The 18,102-nt window shown below is 40.4% G+C and overlaps 1 protein-coding gene across 1 annotated transcript in view; it reads left to right on the top strand.

The window, feature by feature from the left end:
• Window positions 1-1,190: 1,190 nt before the first annotated feature.
• fbxl5 (F-box and leucine-rich repeat protein 5) overlaps window positions 1,191-18,102 on the top strand; it is a 43,439-nt gene continuing 26,527 nt past the window's right edge. The window contains exons 1-4 of the mRNA XM_039751513.1: window positions 1,191-1,403; window positions 2,163-2,378; window positions 13,263-13,358; window positions 13,441-13,633. Coding sequence (XP_039607447.1) covers window positions 1,320-1,403; window positions 2,163-2,378; window positions 13,263-13,358; window positions 13,441-13,633 — 589 coding nt within the window. The 5' untranslated portion in view covers window positions 1,191-1,319. The remainder of the gene's footprint in view (window positions 1,404-2,162; window positions 2,379-13,262; window positions 13,359-13,440; window positions 13,634-18,102) is intronic.

Below are 18,102 nucleotides of genomic sequence, written 5' to 3'. Positions count from 1 at the left end.
TTTCATTTAATAGTCATGATACAGCTAGCTCTCTGGCACGTTTAGTATTAGCCCTGAATTTTACCTGCACTATATTCCTGTTGATAGTGTATCCAGTTGAACTTGTAGTATGTATATCAGAGTATGTCCTTCTGCCAGCATTGCGATGTTCTTGTGTACGTGTTGCAAGCATGTATACAAGATAAGCTAATAAAAATAGAAGCTTTGATACAGAATACTTTCTCATAACTTTAGAATGTACAGTAAGCCCACATTTTTTTCTGTTCTTCAGATTTTCACCATTAATTTTAAAGTCGAGTCTGTAGTAGTCATTTGCTCTGTATGTCTCTGAGGCCTTGAAGTTGACATGTGTAACACCCCTAGAATTTTGTGTAGGTCTCCCCACCCTCCTTAATCAGACCCTACTTACATTCATATATTTTGAATTGTGTATTTGCCTCAAAGCACCTGTTTTTAATGTATTTATTATTATTTTTATCTTGTGTGCATTTTGCACGTTCAGCTTGTGAATGTATTTTTGGCATGGTGTTTTTTTTTTTTTTGGAAGGTGGATTAATGTGAAATTTAATGTGAATTTCCCTTTGGGATTAATAAAGTATCTATCTATCTATCTATCTATCTATCTATCTATCTATCTATCTATCTATCTATCTATCTATCTATCACACTACTGTACACCATGTTCTAATTTTGTTTACAGGGGTCTGTGATGATGTGGGTTCTATTCTATGCTTCCATCTCCGATTTGGGAGCGCTTGAAACCGACACTGTCAGTAATGTCACCGGATGAGCTGGACAGTGAAGATATCACAAAGCAAGGGGATGGTGTAAAAAAGCTGCAAAGTGCTTTTATTACTAACAACAAAATCAACACAGTGTCCAAATAAATAGCGCAGTGCAAACCAAGAACACATAATAAATTATCCATTTAAAAGGTAAAAATCCCAGACGTTTAAGGCTAAAAACGAGAATGTTTTAATTATCTATATTTCAGAAGAGCAGACACGTAGTATTATGCGCTCATTCGATAATGTTATGAACTTGCTTAATACAACACAGCGTCACAGCAGGCGACAGTGATGGCATTCAGTAGGCAAAATTCGATCTTTTCGACCCAAATGGCGTTCCATAGTATGTTCACAGGCCAGCTCCATGACGTCATGTGTCTGCGCATATTCTATTATTATTGCGCCTATGTGAACGTTACGTCACGTCGCCTGACTGCTCTCCGAGAACGCGTTTCTGAGTGTGGCGCGCGCCGACCGACCCCCTGGGCTTCGCCTGTGATTCTGCTTAACTGTCCATGGGCAAGTGAAAAAATGGCCCCGTTCCCTGAAGAAGTCGATGTCTTTACAGGCCCGCACTGGCGAATGAAGCAGTTGGTGGGGCTTTACTGTGAGAGGGTAAGAATGGCATATTTTGCCCTTGTGGCTGATGTAAAACGGATGGCGCAGAAGGTGGGCAGGTCTGCGTTTGTTTACGGGTCCAGTGGCGCATTCATATTTCACGAATATTATTACGTGACCCTATCGACCGTCCTTATTTTTGGACTGTGTATTTTTAAAGTTGGGCTTTCGCAGTTTCATTACACGCAAATAATAATGATTACGTCTGCATTACTGTGTAACGAAAACGTGAGCAGTATAGTCAATGTAATGGCTTCCTGGATCATGCCAAGTTGTCTTCCAGAGAATCAAAATTGGCGAAACATCAGATTGTTTCCAATATTAAGATGATAACGCAGAATGACCTCAAATAAACATACACTTTAGCATTAAGTTGACGTGCGGATATTTTTCGTGTTTTACTACCAGTCAAGGAAGGCTTACTACGAAAGGCCTAATTTCATAAAGCAAATTGTTTGTAATTAGTATCTTCGTGGCGTAACTTGTTCCTTGTTCATAACACTTTGTTGGTGCCGCAACATAACCGGTAATTACTGCATTTTCGCATGACTTGGCATTGTTTTTACGTGCTGTAAAGGTTTAAGCAGAACCTTGTAATAAGCCGCCCATTACACCGGGCACACGGTGCTGCAATTGCCCGCACTGCCGCCGGCCTTCACACGTCTTTGCGGTTAATTTATGGATTTTTCTTATGCAGGTTCTTGTAGTTGAATGGGATTTTCTATACTTTGATTTTTTTTTTCTTTCCTTCCAAAGCTCTCCAAGACGGATTTTGCCAGCAACAGTGATTTTCGCTCTCTGTTGTGTTCACTGTGCGCTACCTTCCAGGAGTTCAAGATGCACGAACAGATCGAAAACGAATACATTATCGGATTACTTCAGCAGCGTTGCCGGAACATCTGTAACGTTCACTCTGACAATAAAATGTCCGAAATGCTCAGCTTGCTTGACAAAGGCCTGAAGAACATCAAGGTGAGATCTACGCTTCGCTACTCCTCACATCCCTAATGTGCTACGCAGTCGCACTTGATGCTTTATGCTTTGCTGAGTTGAATGTCCAATTCCCCTCTCCTCGTGTATACCACTTGGGCAACAATTTTGTGCACACACAGCAGTTTTCCATAAAAGATGGGCAGGCATCGAGACCAAACTGCTGAAAAGACACATAAAATGCAAAGCTGTTGGGTTCAGTCCAAGCTTATAGTCCTCTAATCTGATTTATTAGTATAAAATAAAGATTTTTAATAGAAACAGTAATCTGTCGAGTTCCCAGAAAACGTATCTGTCTCTGTAACTGTTTCTTTTATACTAGCCCATTCTACTGCACAGTACAAGTTGGGCAACAAACAAGTTAAAAATCCAAATAAATAATCCACTTAAATGACGGATCAAGCCAGAGTCAGTATCATCCTTTGCAGTGCAATACTGTCAAATCATGACCTGCACACCAGTCTCCCAGGTACTGTATATTCTGCGCAGCAGAGACCATTGCTAGAGTGTTTCCTACACAACTCTCATCCTGGCCACCTTCCCTCAGCATACACTGCGATGCGGTGAGCCTGTCTCCATCTTCCACCACTTCTGTCAATGTCTGTGAGATCCGCCCACAATTTCTCCTGTTCTCAGCTGGAGGTTATTTTGCCGCCTTCTGTCCACACTGGCTGTCATCTGATTCTGTCCTGTCTTTATCATTCAACTTGCGTCCTCAGTTTCTTTTTTCTTTACAAGGATATCTTGCAGGTGTCTTTATACCTTTTCGTGTTTTTGTACATGAGGGTGTCTGATGATAGCTACGAGCTTAAAGTCAACTGGCTGTATCCATCCAGCCAATAATGACAGTCGCAGAAAGCCGAGATGTCAGTCTTTCACTTCGCTTGCTAATACTGGGACCAGGGTTGCAGTTTAAAGTAATTGTGTGTTTTTGGACAATAGGAAGTAATTAAATGTTATGGGAAAACACTCTCTTGATCTATGGGACAGGCATCATTCTTTACCAGTGCTGGAGTTAGACTTGGTGAGGCCCTAACCTACTGTGTATAAAACTTGGAGGCCTCTTTTTGTAATGACACCAAAAAATCCTGTAGAGGTGCATACCAAAGCAGAACCTAGGGCTGCCACAAAAAACTGAAAACAAGTATATGCCTTTTAATTATTTAATAGCAAGGTATTTAAATAGAAAATTTCAAACTCTCTTCAAGTAAATGCATTATACTGATTGCATATGTAAAGCTGTAGTAAACAAAAAGTCATAAAAAATTTTAAAAGTTAAAAAAAAAAAAAAAATTCTGATGTATTGTGAGGTCCTATCGCTTGTTTAGCTTATGCCTAAATTTGGCACTGTTCTTCACCCAGAATGCATATTAGGTACAGTAGGAATCATCCTTGCATATAGTTAATTAATTATTCAGTAAACCCTACTTGCTGGACTGTGTATGGTATAGGATCCCATTCAAAGAGGGGCAGATGATTTTCTGAAAAATCTTTTGCAGTATACTCATTTATGCTGGGCACTGTAGGCTTCCTTTTTGCTACTTGGTGCTAGAAGATATTATCTGCCATTCTCATTTGTATGTGAATTTGGGCTCTGCGAGTCTGTAGTTTGTGTAGAAGTGAAACAAGTGAATCTCTCCGTCACACACACGGAGACCAATTCTGCCCACCCCCAGGTGTAACTGTCAGGTGGCGATTTTACAAGGTGGCTGTACAACCCAGCTATGTCTTACGGCGGTTCTGATGTACATCATGAACTAAATCTCAAAGTCACTGAGAAGAGCAAGATTGCATCGCCAGAAAAAGAAAACCCTGATATACAGGACTAAAGTCTCTTTTTTTTTTTTTGGACCCTCTCTATTTACAACTGAAGCAAAAATGTAATACAGGTGACTTGAAAATATTTACTTTTAGTCTCTTGTGTTTTAGGAGTTGTATGTCAAGTTAACTAAGAAGCTGATTACATCTGACATAGCAGGTGCATTGAAAATATTGTTTAAGCCAGTTTAAAATGGAGAATTCTTACAATAACCACACTTCTGATTTTACCTTGTTTTTCATTGTCTTTATTGAGGAAAAGGATGCCAGTGTATGCCTCCTGTGATGGATACTTGACAGCAGAGCTGAATGAGTAATTGATTTCAAATCAAAATCGCAGTTTGAAATGCTGTGATTTAGGTTATACGTTATGCAGATTGTCTGACCTATAGGGATTTTAGATCAAACTTTGCTATTTGAATGTAATTCAGATTTACTTAAAAAAAAGGTCTTATTTGAAGGCAAAAGCTGATATTTGAAAGTAAAAGATCAGTTGTTTAATTTTACCCGCACTAAGTCTGGCAACATGTTACTCCATGCTTTTGCAAAGTTTCAGTATTTTGCAGGTCTGTTATTGCACTTGCTTTTTATAATTTTAAATGGTGAACTTGTTTTCTTCATTAGTAAAACTTATAGCTAGACCCCTTCAAAATGTTTTTTTTTTTTTCCCTGTGCTTTTTGATCCACAAGTCAGACCTGTCGCTGCGGCCGGGTCTCATTTCGGTCCAGACTGCTAGGGTCATCCATTCATTTTTTAATGAGAAAAAATACTCTTTTGTATAAAATGTACAGCATGTTTTAAATCCTTAAAGAACCAAATATATATTTTTTAATTGATAGGTGCCCTTCTAGCGAATATCACGCATTATACCCAAAATTGTTACCTTCAAGCAGGTCATTGCTTGTACGTCCAATGTCACCAATGTGGTCTGTTAATAATTACAAAGCATAGAGCTTCCATTTCAAAAACTTGCATTATCGATATTGAAAAATGCTGGACATTGACTCTGCTCCTTAATTAAATGACCACTTGATAATTTACCGCAAGATCCCCATATTGGCAACAGAATTGAGCTGTCAAATAGTATGAGCAAAGGTGCATAATAGAGTCCATCCATTATCCAACCCGCTATATCCTAACTACAGGGTCACGGGGGTCTGCTGGAGCCAATCCCAGCCAACACAGGGTGCAAGGCAGGAAATAAACCCTGGGCAGGGTGCTAGCCCACCGCAGGGGTATAATAGAGTCGGACTGCAAAACATGAGTCAAGTTTGTAGATGACCTGATTGCTGACAGTCCTAACCAAGCTATATCGAGCAAGCTCCATGCCTGGCAAGTTTTTATTTTCTGTGCTTAGCTGTGTGTTGATGTGTGTTGTGCTTTATCCCTTCTGCCTTATACATACGTGCTGTCTGTCTTAGTGATGCAGTATTCTGATGTCCAGTATAATATAGCCTGTAGCATTCGATTAACATTGTAAAGCCTGCAATGTGTTTATTGGCTGGTTTTATCATTTTGGTGGCCTCGGTTTAACACTGTTCTTCAGTTAACCTGGTTTGTGGCATGTAAGCGAGAGGTTTACTCTGTTGATGTGAGTTCATCTGCTGTTCAAAGTGGCATTGATCTTTTATGAAAAATCATCTCTTTAAGCAAGCACTTGATTGATTATCATGTTGGGATCTCTTCTGTTTATTTTGAAATTAGTGCTATGTTTATATATAAAAAAAAAAAAAAAAGCAACAGGATTCACTGTTTAAAGATAAACATTCTCGTTAACTAGTATCCACCCACAATAATGCAGAGGTCTTCCTTAAAGTTTGGTCTGATAGACAAGTCGACAGATTGTATGACCATGACTTAATACCGTGACAATCATGTGTTTTCTGAGTGAGTCTGACGGTGTTGACTGGCTTTTTTTCTGAATTCCATGGTATTAAATTTGTACTCTGCCACTGCCCACTGTGTAGTGGGCACCTTCAAAGTAATAAAACAAGTTTTCCTTAGATCTGCCTGGTATTTTATTTTCATCATCATTCTCAAACTGACTGGCCATTATTTGTCATGATCCATGTCAGGACAACATGTCATTAAAGTAGACAAAAAAGAGCCTAAATCCTTATGAGGCACACAAGCTGTGCTGATGGATAAAAATGTGCTTTCACACCAAATAGACTAAGCAGTTTAACAAGAAAACAAGATGGTGGTGCTGATGCTTTTCTTTTACAGGGTGCAACTGCTTGGGATTTTGATTGCGTTTACAATTGCCTGAAAACCTCTAGAATTGTTTTTTTTTTTTTAGGTTGGTGTTTGTGCTTTATTCTAGCTGCCATTGCAGCCGTTACTTCTATAGTAAAGTATAAATAAAGCAAGTACAAAAGTATATGTTACACCCCACGTCGTTAACCAAAGTTCGATTATATTTGACTATTCAAATATTTTTAGTCAAATTTGACAGCTGTAGTACACAATATTAACTTTCTGATGCTGAGCAAATTGCAAATTCATGTGCATACCAGCCATGGGTTCGCCATCAGAGAAATTGGAAAGTACTTAGAGCGGAGTAGTTATGTGTCAGCATTCATGTCTGCAACCAACAAAGGTTGAAATGTCTGTGTTCTTGATAAAAGCAAATGTCTAAAGGCCACAATAAGTATTGAGAAGTAGTAGACATATCAGGAAAACAAGTATTATGTAAGTTTGCTGTTCAGCATTTACTAAAAAAGAAAAGTTTATATGGTAAATAATGGTTATCTGCAAAATTTAATGTTTTATTTGAATGTGTAATACTATATTTTGATATTTTCTGTGACATATAGATTCAATTTGTGTTATATTTATCACTTTTTTGGTAATTCTGTGGTTAGCCAATTTATAATCTAAATACTCTGGATATCACTGAATAATATTATATTGATTAGAGATTGTAAAATATTTAGATGCTGCCCCTGAGCCACAAGTCACATTTTTGGTTATGATTGTTCTTAGATCTATACCTATTTAAAAATGTAATAAATGTCATCCTTGCAATAGAATATAATACAGCTAATATTTTGATTGCATTTCATGTGGTAATGCTCCATGTTTTAAATCTGTTGCACAGTGAATATTAAACTGAGGATTGACTTTTAAAAATTATATCGCAAATCAAATTGCAATCTCAGTATCTGTCTGGAAAATCGCAATTAAGATTATTTTTCCCAAATTGTTCAGCCCTATTTAACAGTTCTTGCATAATAGCAGTTAGTGAGACATTGAGTTTTAGGGTTCTAGAAGACTGTTTAAAAATTGTTATCACAGCAATTATACATGAGAGCAGTACAGTAGGGTAGGAAAATCTGTCCCAAACTGTGTTTTGAAGGTTTGTGGTTTGAAAGCTGTTGGCTGTCAGTTTTACTTGTAACATACAATCTGACCATTGAAAAATGAGTAGGCTGACCTTGGAAGTGATGATCAGAAATACCGCAGTAATGTATAGTGTGTCTGGAGTAACAAGTGCCAAAAGCAGTGTGAGATAAACAAAAAAACTGTTGGTTTTAAATATCAGTTTTTGCCATTAAATATGATTTTTTTTATGTAAATTCAAATTATATTTGAATAGTGACATTCGATCCGGCAGCCTTGTTTTGTATGTGTATATATAAAATATATGTAGATATAAATAGATTATATAAATATATAGGTATATATGTGCAGACTTTTATTTAAGTTATTTGTACCTTGTATGAATGCACATGTGCATATTTTTAGAAAATATCTGTCTAGGTAGGAAAAACTAGTTCCCTGGTTATAGGGCAAATTATATAAGGATTGTAAAATGCTTTACAAATCATTAAGTTGTAATATGCTTTCTGCCTCCTCAGTAGAGCACTATTGATTGTCATCATTTGGGTCTGACTTGGAATGCTCTGATTAATGAGCTGCCAATCTAAATTGGAAGGTTTTCACTAAAAGGAAGACTCAGATCGATGATTGATAAATTGGCTGATCACAAAAAATTGTCTTTTGAGTCCCTGCTTTTCTAAGATTTGTGATAATTTAGATGGTGTGCTTCTTTACATATGGTATTATGCACCTTGTTGCAGCAAGCTTCCTGCAGTATAAACCAGCAAATTGAGGCTTGTTTTACCAGAGTTACCACCACTTGGAATATTAGCCTTTACATTAAATTCGTCCTGTGCAACTAGACAAACAGCAAGAAAAGCTGCTTTAATGAATTCAGACCATTTTATTGTGTCTTTTAAATTAAAATGGACACTGTTTGAGTTTAGATAGCTTGTTTAAGCTGTTGTGAATTTCCCCTTGGGATTAATAAAGTATCTATCTATCTATCACTTACATTTTTGATTGGAAAAAGAAAAGATAAAGATGAATATGAAATTGCTGCCTAGTAAACAATAGGCTTGTTAGCTTAACAGCAAAATGTGCCTTTTACTTATAAACCTGTTAAGAATGTTAGTCTTGTGAACAACTTGTGAACATTTGATATACTTGTGGCTTTTAATTTTTTTTTAAGATTTGCACTGTGTCTTACAGCATGCGTTATGGTAAGAAATAAGTACTGCATAATTAAAATGGTATTCCATATTTATCATTACATCTCAAGAATTACGAATGTCTAGCAGATACTTTTTTTTTTTTGGCTGCTCCCTTTTAGGGGTTGCCCCAGCGGATCATCTTCTTCCATATCTTTCTGTCCTCTGCATCTTGTTCTGTTACACCCATCACTCTGTTATATTTCTTCGGTCAACAGTAGCCCTATTTCTGCCAGCACCCTGTTGGCTAACAGCACTGGTGGCGGTTGTTATTAACATGGGGCTCAACCAATCCGGTGTGGAAATTTGTATTGTTCTCCGCATATTGATTTGGCAAAATTTTACAATGGATGCCCTTCCTGACGTAACCCTCCCCATTTATCCGGGCTTGGGACCAGCACGAAGAAACACCCTGGTTTGTGCATCCCCTGTGGCTGAGTTATGAATGTCTAGCAGATACATTGAAGGAAAAACATACACTCGCCTAAAGGATTATTAGGAACATCATACTAATACGATGTTTGACCCCCTTTCGCCTTCAGAACTGCCTTGATTCTACGTGGCATTGATTCACAAATTGAATCTATATGTCACAGAAAATATCAAAATATAGTATTACACATTCAAATAAAACATTAATTTTGCAGATAACCATTATTTACCATATGAACTTTTTTTTTTTTTTTTTTTTTAGCAAATGCTGAACAGCAAACTTACATAATACTTGTTTTCCTGATATGTCTACTACTTCTCAATACTTATTGTGGCCTTTAGACATTTGCTTTTATCAAGAACACAGACAAAGGTGCTGAAAGCATTCTTTAGAAATGTTGGCCCATATTGATAGGATAGCATCTTGCAGTTGATGGAGATTTGTGGGATGCACATCCAGGGCACGAAGCTCCCGTTCCATCACATCCCAAAGATGCTCTATTGGGTTGAGATCTGGTGACTGTGGGGGCCATTTAGTACAGTGAACTCATTGTCATGTTCAAAAAACCAATTTGAAATGATTCAAGCTTTGTGACATGGTGCATTATTCTGCTGGAAGTAGCCATCAGAGGATGGGTACATGGTGGTCATGAAGGAATGGACATGGTCAGAAACATTGCTCAGGTAGCCTGTGGCATTTAAACGATGCCCAATTGGCACTAAGGGGCCTAAAGTGTGCCAAGAAAACATCCCCCACACCATTACACCACCACCACCAGCCTGAACAGTGTTAACAAGGCATGATGGATCCATGTTCTCATTCTGTTTACACCAAATTCTGACTCTACCATTTGAATGTTTCAACAGAAATCGAGACTCCTCAGACCAGGCAACATTTTTCCAGTCTTCAACTGTCCAATTTTGGTGAGCTCGTGCAAATTGTAGCCTCTTTTTCCTATTTGTACTGGGGATGAGTGGTACCCGGTGGGGTCTTCTGCTGTTGTAGCCCATCCGCCTCAAGGTTGTGCGTGTTGTGGCTTCACAAATGCTTTGCTGCATACCTCGGTTGTAACGAGTGGTTATTTCAGTCAAAGTTGCTCTTCTATCAGCTTGAATCAGTCGGCCCATTCTCCTCTGACCTCTAGCATCAACAAGGCATTTCTGCCCACAGGACTGCCGCATACTGGATGTTTTTCCCTTTTCACACCATTCTTTGTAAACCCTAGAAATGGTTGTGCGTGAAAATCCCAATAACTGAGCAGATTGTGAAATACTCAGACCGGCCCGTCTGGCACCAACAACCATGCCACGCTCAAAATTGCTTAAATCACCTTTCTTTCCCATTCTGACATTCAGTTTGGAGTTCAGGAGATTGTCTTGACCAGGACCACACCCCTAAATGCATTGAAGCAACTGCCATGTGATTGGTTGATTAGATAATTGCATTAATGAGAAATTGAACAGGTGTATGTATAAATATAGTAAATGCATATTTTAAAAGCAGAAAACCTGTAGTTCAATTAATGATTGAAAATGATTAAAACCAATAAGTGCATGCATACTTGCATTTAAGCATTCCTTAATTGCCAGTATCAATTAATTGATACACATAAACACTACTGGTCAAACATTTTAGAATACCTCAGTTTTTCTTCAAATTTACTCCATTGAAATTCAATGAAATATCAAAACATTCAACTATATGGCAGCTTGTAATTATGAGAAGCATTTTATTTACTTTTAATGTCGTGTGTATTATGGATACATATTGTTGAACATATTTTAATAAAGTTGTTTTTATGGACTGTTTATAAAAAATGAACAGTTAACCCTTGTGGTCAATAGTTTAATTATGAAAATACACTTTAATAAAGGACATAAGATTTCTGTGTGTCTGATTACATAGGATGTTTTTTAAAGGGATAAAAAAAAAATCTGAATTGACCGATTAAATAACATGAAATTGGTGATCCATATTTATTTATTTTTTTTAAAAAAGAACAACTGATAGTGGGTTGGATAATGGATGTATGTATGGATGGATGATTAGAATATTCCTAGGCCTGACCGATCATATCAGGGCAATGATATGTCCGTGTACCACTGTTACACTTGAAGTGCACAATTTTCAAGTTTAAATGTCATGTTGTATGATTTTTAGTGTACCCCCATTGCCTTCACAGCCTGTCGAAATGGCCGCTGCACAGCTTATTTTAGTCATTCAAGAGGTTTTCATTCAAAAACTAAATTAGTGTTTGTTTTGAAAGTCAGACATTTATCCTTTAAAAATGAGCAGAAGCTTAACTTTCAGATAGTTGTGCAGTTTTTCTCTTTATGTAGCAGTGATTACTTGATAAAGGACCTGTTCTGTGAGCATAAGACATTTTCATGTGTTTTCATATCAATGTGACATGCAGTTTATCTGGTCTGATTTCTGAAATTTGCAACTTTCAAAAGAGTGAAGATTAGGTTTTTATGGAATTTGGACTTCTGCAATTAATAGCATTTGCCTGATCGTGCATTTTCTTTGTTAAATACATATCACCTCAGCCTGCTTGCATATCTAAGTGATGGGCAGGTCTTTATCCAATAAAGCAGTTATAGTAAACCCTCAGTGTATCAGCTTTCAAAAGAGTCCTCACATATTACTGTAGAGCAAGTTGATGACATTTTATGTACAGTAGATATGCTGCCCTAAGATACCTGGCAGCCTATGAATTTAGTTGGAGATTTTAAACAAACAGGTGTTTCTTTGTGTATGTCTTTGCATGTTACACCTTACAAACCAGATGTGCTTTATATTTAACACAGCTGTAGTGAAAAACACATTTTTTGCCTGTGTCACATAGTCAATGCTTGAAATGTGGAGCCAAATTGTGGATATGCAGCACAAATGTAATAATTCCCATTAATTTAATTTTTTTAATGCTCTAATTTCATAAGAAATCTCTCTTGCTTCTTGCAAGAATACACAATGTGTTTTTTGAATTACTACTTTATAATTGTGTCTAATTAATTAAATGTAATAATAGAAAATTGTACTTTTAGGGTGTCATTTTCCCACAGTCATTCCTCTTGACCAGCACATGAAGCTGCGTCATTTGGCAATCTGATTGGTAGTTCAGCAGAACTGTACAAATGTGCAGCTATATATATATATATTATATATATATATATATTTTATATATATATATATATATATATTTTGTATATATATATATATATTTTATATATATATATATATATATATATATATATTATTATATATATATATATATATATATATATTTTATATATATATATATATATTTTTATATATATATATATATATATTTATATATATATATATATATTTTTATATATATATATATATAGATATATATATATTTTATATATATATATATATATATATTTTATATATATATATTCAGCGGGTTTGGAAATGGATGGATATATATACAATTTTAACTTCTGCCTTCTGGGAAGCTACTAGAGCCTCACCATTCGCTCCACCTGCTTTCAGGGACAGATAACCCCCAAAAAGGCCGTAAGATCACTGAACTCTCAGTAACCTGATCCTACTTACCTCACACTGTGTACTTTACCCACTTGCTGGTTTATGTGAAACTGTGCTGTATATTACTTTTTTATTATTTTATTATTTACTGTATTTATTTATGCTGTTTTTTCATTTGTCTTCTGCTACTCTTCTTTACTGTATTTATACATCACTGCTGTGTCACAAGAATTACATTTTGCTCTTGCAGTGGATGTTACAATAAAGATATCTACAAAAGCAGTTCCGTCGGGTCAAAATATTAAAATACTAGAGTAATATTGCAGCCTATATTGTACATAAATGAATCTGCTGAGGAAAAAAGAGAGAGTATGAATTTCTGGTATTTAAACCAAATCTATAGTGCTCGACTTGAGGCAAAACTGATTTCATCTTCCATATCACCTTGTTTTGCTTATTTTATATTTTTATGTATGGATTTTTTAAGTAATTTCTATAATTGCCTATCATCAGTTTGTTTAATATCTGCATACTTGGCATATTGATATAAAATTTTTGCTTTGCAGAATGAGTATGAGCAGCTTAATTATGCACAGCAGCTGAAAGAGAAATTGGAAGCGTTTACACAAGATTTCCTTCCCCATATGAAGGAGGAGGAAGAGGTAATGTACAAATTATATTGAAATTATATTGTGTATATTTTACTATTTGAAATCTTAATTATACTCTCACTATGTTTGAAAGGTTTTTCAGCCTATGCTGATGGAATACTTCACTTATGAGGAGCTAAAGGATATTAGGAAAAAAGTGATTGCTCAGCACTCCTCTCATAAGTGCTGGGATGCTGTGGGGTGGCTGAAAGGTCTGAACATTTGGAGTCAGACTGAGGAGTTGGAGAAGGCTTTCAAACACTGCTTGGATGAGAAGATAGATGAGGGTAAGCACTGCAGTTTGTCGTGGGTTCTTACAATCATGCTCTCCATTTTTATTCTTTTAAACTTTTTTGCCTTTTTTTTTTTTTTAGTTTAAGGAATTCTTATATGAGAATTGCTTTTTGAAGAGAATTGGAGGTTCATTAGTAGAAATGGCATTCAACCATATTAGTTTGAAGTTGAGCGGCTGCAATTGGTACAAGCAGTCATTTTTTTTTTTATATAATTCCTTTCCTTAGAACATTTTATTTTGTTATGCTAAAGACGTGGGAGTGGAGTCCTGCTTCAAGTTTTGTAGCGGTCAGTTACTTGCAGAAAGTGTTGTGAATTGAATAATTAAGTCTTATTTTTTGTGGTTTCAGATGTGGTAAAAAAATTAGAAAAATTTGACTTGTGTCCTGAAAATTTAAAAAATAAACACATAATGTTGTTTTTGTAACATTGTTTACTTTCTTCTCTATACCAGTGCAGCAGAAAATTGTTGCCTATGCTTAAAGCTGTAGTGAGTTCAGAAAGTGTTTAGACCTCTTCATGTTCTGCACATTTTATCCATTTAAAATTAAATCTAAAGCACAGTAAATTCACCATTTTTGCCTGTCAGTATACACTTAGGAACCCACAGTGACAAAGTGAAAATACGTGAAAAACCCTTTCTTGAGAAATTATTGGCTTTTTCCTTGCGACCCTCCCGACAAACCACAATTGTGGAACACTTGTGAAATTGTTGTCACATACACACAATGACCACTTTGCCATAAAATCCTGTAACTTCTTCAAAGTGACCATTGGCTTCTGGTTAGCCTCTCTTACCAATTTCCTCCTTGCTCTTCCATCCAGTTTGGAGGGATGGCAGGATCCAGGGAGGGTCCTAGTAGTACCAAACACTTGTCACTTTTTTATTCTTGACTTTACTGTGCTGTCCAACTTCTCCTGCCTTATGTCTGTCCACAACCTTCTCCTGCCTTATGTCTGTCCACAACTCTATCCCTGATATCTTTTGAAAGTGGCTTGCTACCCATAGTCAGTTGTTTGCTGTCAGTTGCGCTACCAAGCAAGGGAATGCTCTAGGAACAGCTATTTTTATGCTTCACTAATCTCACTGATCCGCCCTTGAACCGGCCACCTTATCGTGGTGGAGGGGTTTGCGTGTCCCAATGATCCTAGGAGCTATGTTGTCCGGGGCTTTATGCCCCTGGTAGGGCCACCCAAGGCAAACTGGTCCTAGGTGAGGGATGAGACAAAGAGCGTTCAACAAACCTCCAATGAAGAAAAAACTTTGGACGCTTTCCCTTGCCCGACGCTGGTCACCGGGCCCCTCTGGAGCCAGGCCTGGAGGTGGGGCTCGATGGCGGCGCCTGGTGGCCGGGCCTGCACCCATGGGGCTCGGCCGGGCACAGCCCAAGAGGTAACGTGGGTCCTCCTCCCCATGGGCTCACCACCTATGGGAGGGGCCAAGGAGGTTGGGTGCAGTGTGAGTTGGGTGGTGGCCGGCGGGACCTTGGCGGTCTGATCCTCGGCTACAGAAACTGGCTCTTGGGACGTGGAATGTCACCTCTCTGAAGGGGAAGGAGCCTGAGCTAGTGCGCGAGGTCGAGAGGTTCCGCTAGATATAGTCGGACTCACCTCGACGCACAGCTTGGACTCTGGAACCAATCTCCTTGAGAGGGGCTGGACTCTCTACCACTCTGGAGTTGCCCCGTGAGAGGCCGAGCAGGTGTGGGCATACTTATTGCCCCCCGACTTGGAGCCTGTGCATTGGGGTTTACCCCAGTGGACGAGAGGGTGGCCTCCCTCCGCCTTCGGGTGGGGGAAGGGTCCTGACTGTTGTTTGTGCGTATCGCTCCGAACAGCAGTTTGGAGTACCCAACCTTTTTGGAGTCTCTGGAGGGGGTGCTAGAGGGCATACCTTCTGGGATTCCCTCGTTTTGCTGGGAGACTTCAATGCTCACGTGGGCAATGACAGTGAGACCTGGAAGGGCGTGATTGGGAGGAATGGCCCCGATCTGAACCCTAGAGGTGTTTTGTTATTGGACTTCTGTGCTCGTCATGGATTGTCCATAACGAACACCATGTTCAAGCATAAGGGTGTTCATATGTGCACTTGGCACCAGGACACCCTAGGCCTCAGGTCGATGATCGACTTTGTGGTCGTGTCGCCGGACTTGCGCCATATGTCTTGGACACTCGGGTGAAGAGAGGGGCGGAGCTGTCAACTGATCACCACCTGGTGGTGAGTTGGCTTCGATGGTGGGGGAAGATGCCGGTCAGACCTGGTAGGCCCAAACGTGTTGTGAGGGTCTGCTGGGAACGGCTGGCAGAGTCCCCTGTCAGAAGTAGCTTCAACTCCCACCTCCGCAGAACTTCAACCACGCCCCGAGGGAGGTGGGGACATTGAGTCCAATGGGCCATGTTCCGTGCCTCTATTGTTGAGGCGGCTGACCGGAGCTGTGGCCGCAAGGTGGTCGGTGCCTGTGGCGGCAATCCCCAACCCGTTGGTGGACACCGCGTGAGGGATGCCGTCAAGCTGAAGAAGGAGTCCTATAGGACTTTTTGTCCTGTGGGTCTCTGGAGGCAGCTGATAGGTACCGCAGGCCAAGCTGAACGCTGCTTCGTTGTTGCTGAGGCAAAACTCGGGCATGGGAGGAGTTTGGAGAGGCCATGGAGAACCACTTTCGGACGGCTTCGAGGAGATTCTGGTCCACCGTCCGCGCCTCAGGAGGGGAAGCAGTGCAGTGTCAACACCGTGATATGGTGGGATGGTGCGCTGCTGACCTCACTGACGCTGGGTCGGTGGGAGGAGTACTTCAAGACCTCCTCAATCCCACTAACATGCCTTCCACGAGGAAGCAGAGCCTGGGGACTCTGAGGTGGGCTCTCCCATCTCTGGGACTGAAGTCACCGAGGTGGTCAAAAACTCCTTGGTGGCAGGGCCCCGGGTGGATGAGATACCGAGTTCCTTAAGGCTCTGGATGTTGTAGGACTGTCTTGGTTGACACGCCTCTGCAACATCGCATGGACATCGGGACAGTGCCTCTGGATTGGCAGACGGGGTGGTGGTCCCCTCTTTAAAAGGGGACCGGAGGGTGTGTTCCAACTATAGAGGGATCACACTCCTCAGCCTCCCTGGAAAAGTCTATTCGGGGTTCTGGAGAGGAGGGTCCGCCGGATAGTGAACCTCGGATTCAGGAGGAACAGTGTGGTTTTCGCCCTGGTCGCGAACAGTGGACCAGCTCTTCACCCTTAGCAGAGTCCTGAGGGTGCATGGGAGTTTGCCCGACCGGTCTACATGTGTTTTGTGGACTTGGAAAAGGCATTCGACCGTGTCCCTCGGGAATCCTGTGGGGGTGCTCCGGGAGTATGGGGTACCGGACCCCTGATAAGAGCTGTTCGGTCTCTGTACAACCGTGTCAGAGCTTGGTCCGCATTGCCGCAGTAAGTCGAGCCCGCTTCCAGTGAGAGTTGGACTCCGCCAGGGCTGCCCTTTGTCACCATTCTGTTCATAACTTTTATGGACAGAATTTCTAGGCGCAGCCAGGGTGTTGAAGGGGTCCGTTTGGTGGACTCAGGATTGGGTCACTGCTTTTGCAGATGATGTTGTCCTGTTTGCTTCATCAGGCCGTGATCTTCAGCTCTCTGGATCGGTTCGCAGCTGAGTGTGAAGCGGCTGGGATGAGAATCAGCACCTCCAAATCCGAGCATGGTCCTCAGCCGAAAAGGGTGGAGTGCCCTCTCAGGGTTGGGGAGAGATCCTGCCCCAAGTGGAGGAGTTCAAGTATCTCGGGTCTTGTTCACGAGTGAGGGAAGAATGGAGCGTGAGATCGACAGGCGGATCGGTGCGGCATCCGCAGTGATGCGGCTCTGCATCGGTCTGTCGTGGTGAAAAGGAGCTGAGCCGTAAGGCAAAGCTCTCAATTTACCAGTCGATCTACGCCCTACCCTCACCTATGGTCATGAGCTATGGGTAGTGACCAAAGAACGAGATCGCGAATACAAGCGGCTGAAATGAGTTTCCTCCGCAGGGTGTCTGGGCTTTCCCTTAAAGATAGGGTGAGAAGCTCAGTCATCCGGGAGGGGCTCAGAGTAGAGCCGCTGCTCCTCCGATCGAGAGGAGTCAGATGAGGTGGCTCGGCATCTGATCAGGATGCCTCCTGGACGCCTCCCTGGTGAGGTGTTCCGGCACGCCCAACCGGGAGGAGGCCCCGGGAAGACCCAGGACACGCTGGAGGGACTATGTCTCCGGCTGGCCTGGGAACGCCTTTGGGATTCTCCCGAAGAGCTGGAAGAAGTGGCCGGGAGAGGGAAGTCTGGGCCTCTCTGCTTAAGCTGCTGCCCCGCGACCCGACCTCGGATAAGCGGAAGAGGATGGATGGATGGATGGATAATCTCACTGATTACAATTGATCACAGGTGGAAGCCAGTAAGCATGGTCTGCAATGGAAATGGTGGGCACTTACACCTGATTGAGTTTAGGAGG

Source organism: Polypterus senegalus, chromosome 4 (assembly GCF_016835505.1).
Source record: "Polypterus senegalus isolate Bchr_013 chromosome 4, ASM1683550v1, whole genome shotgun sequence".
Lineage (NCBI taxonomy): Eukaryota > Metazoa > Chordata > Cladistia > Polypteriformes > Polypteridae > Polypterus > Polypterus senegalus.
The sequence above is the reverse complement of the archived record's forward strand: the minus strand, read 5'-3'. Positions and strand labels throughout refer to the sequence as shown.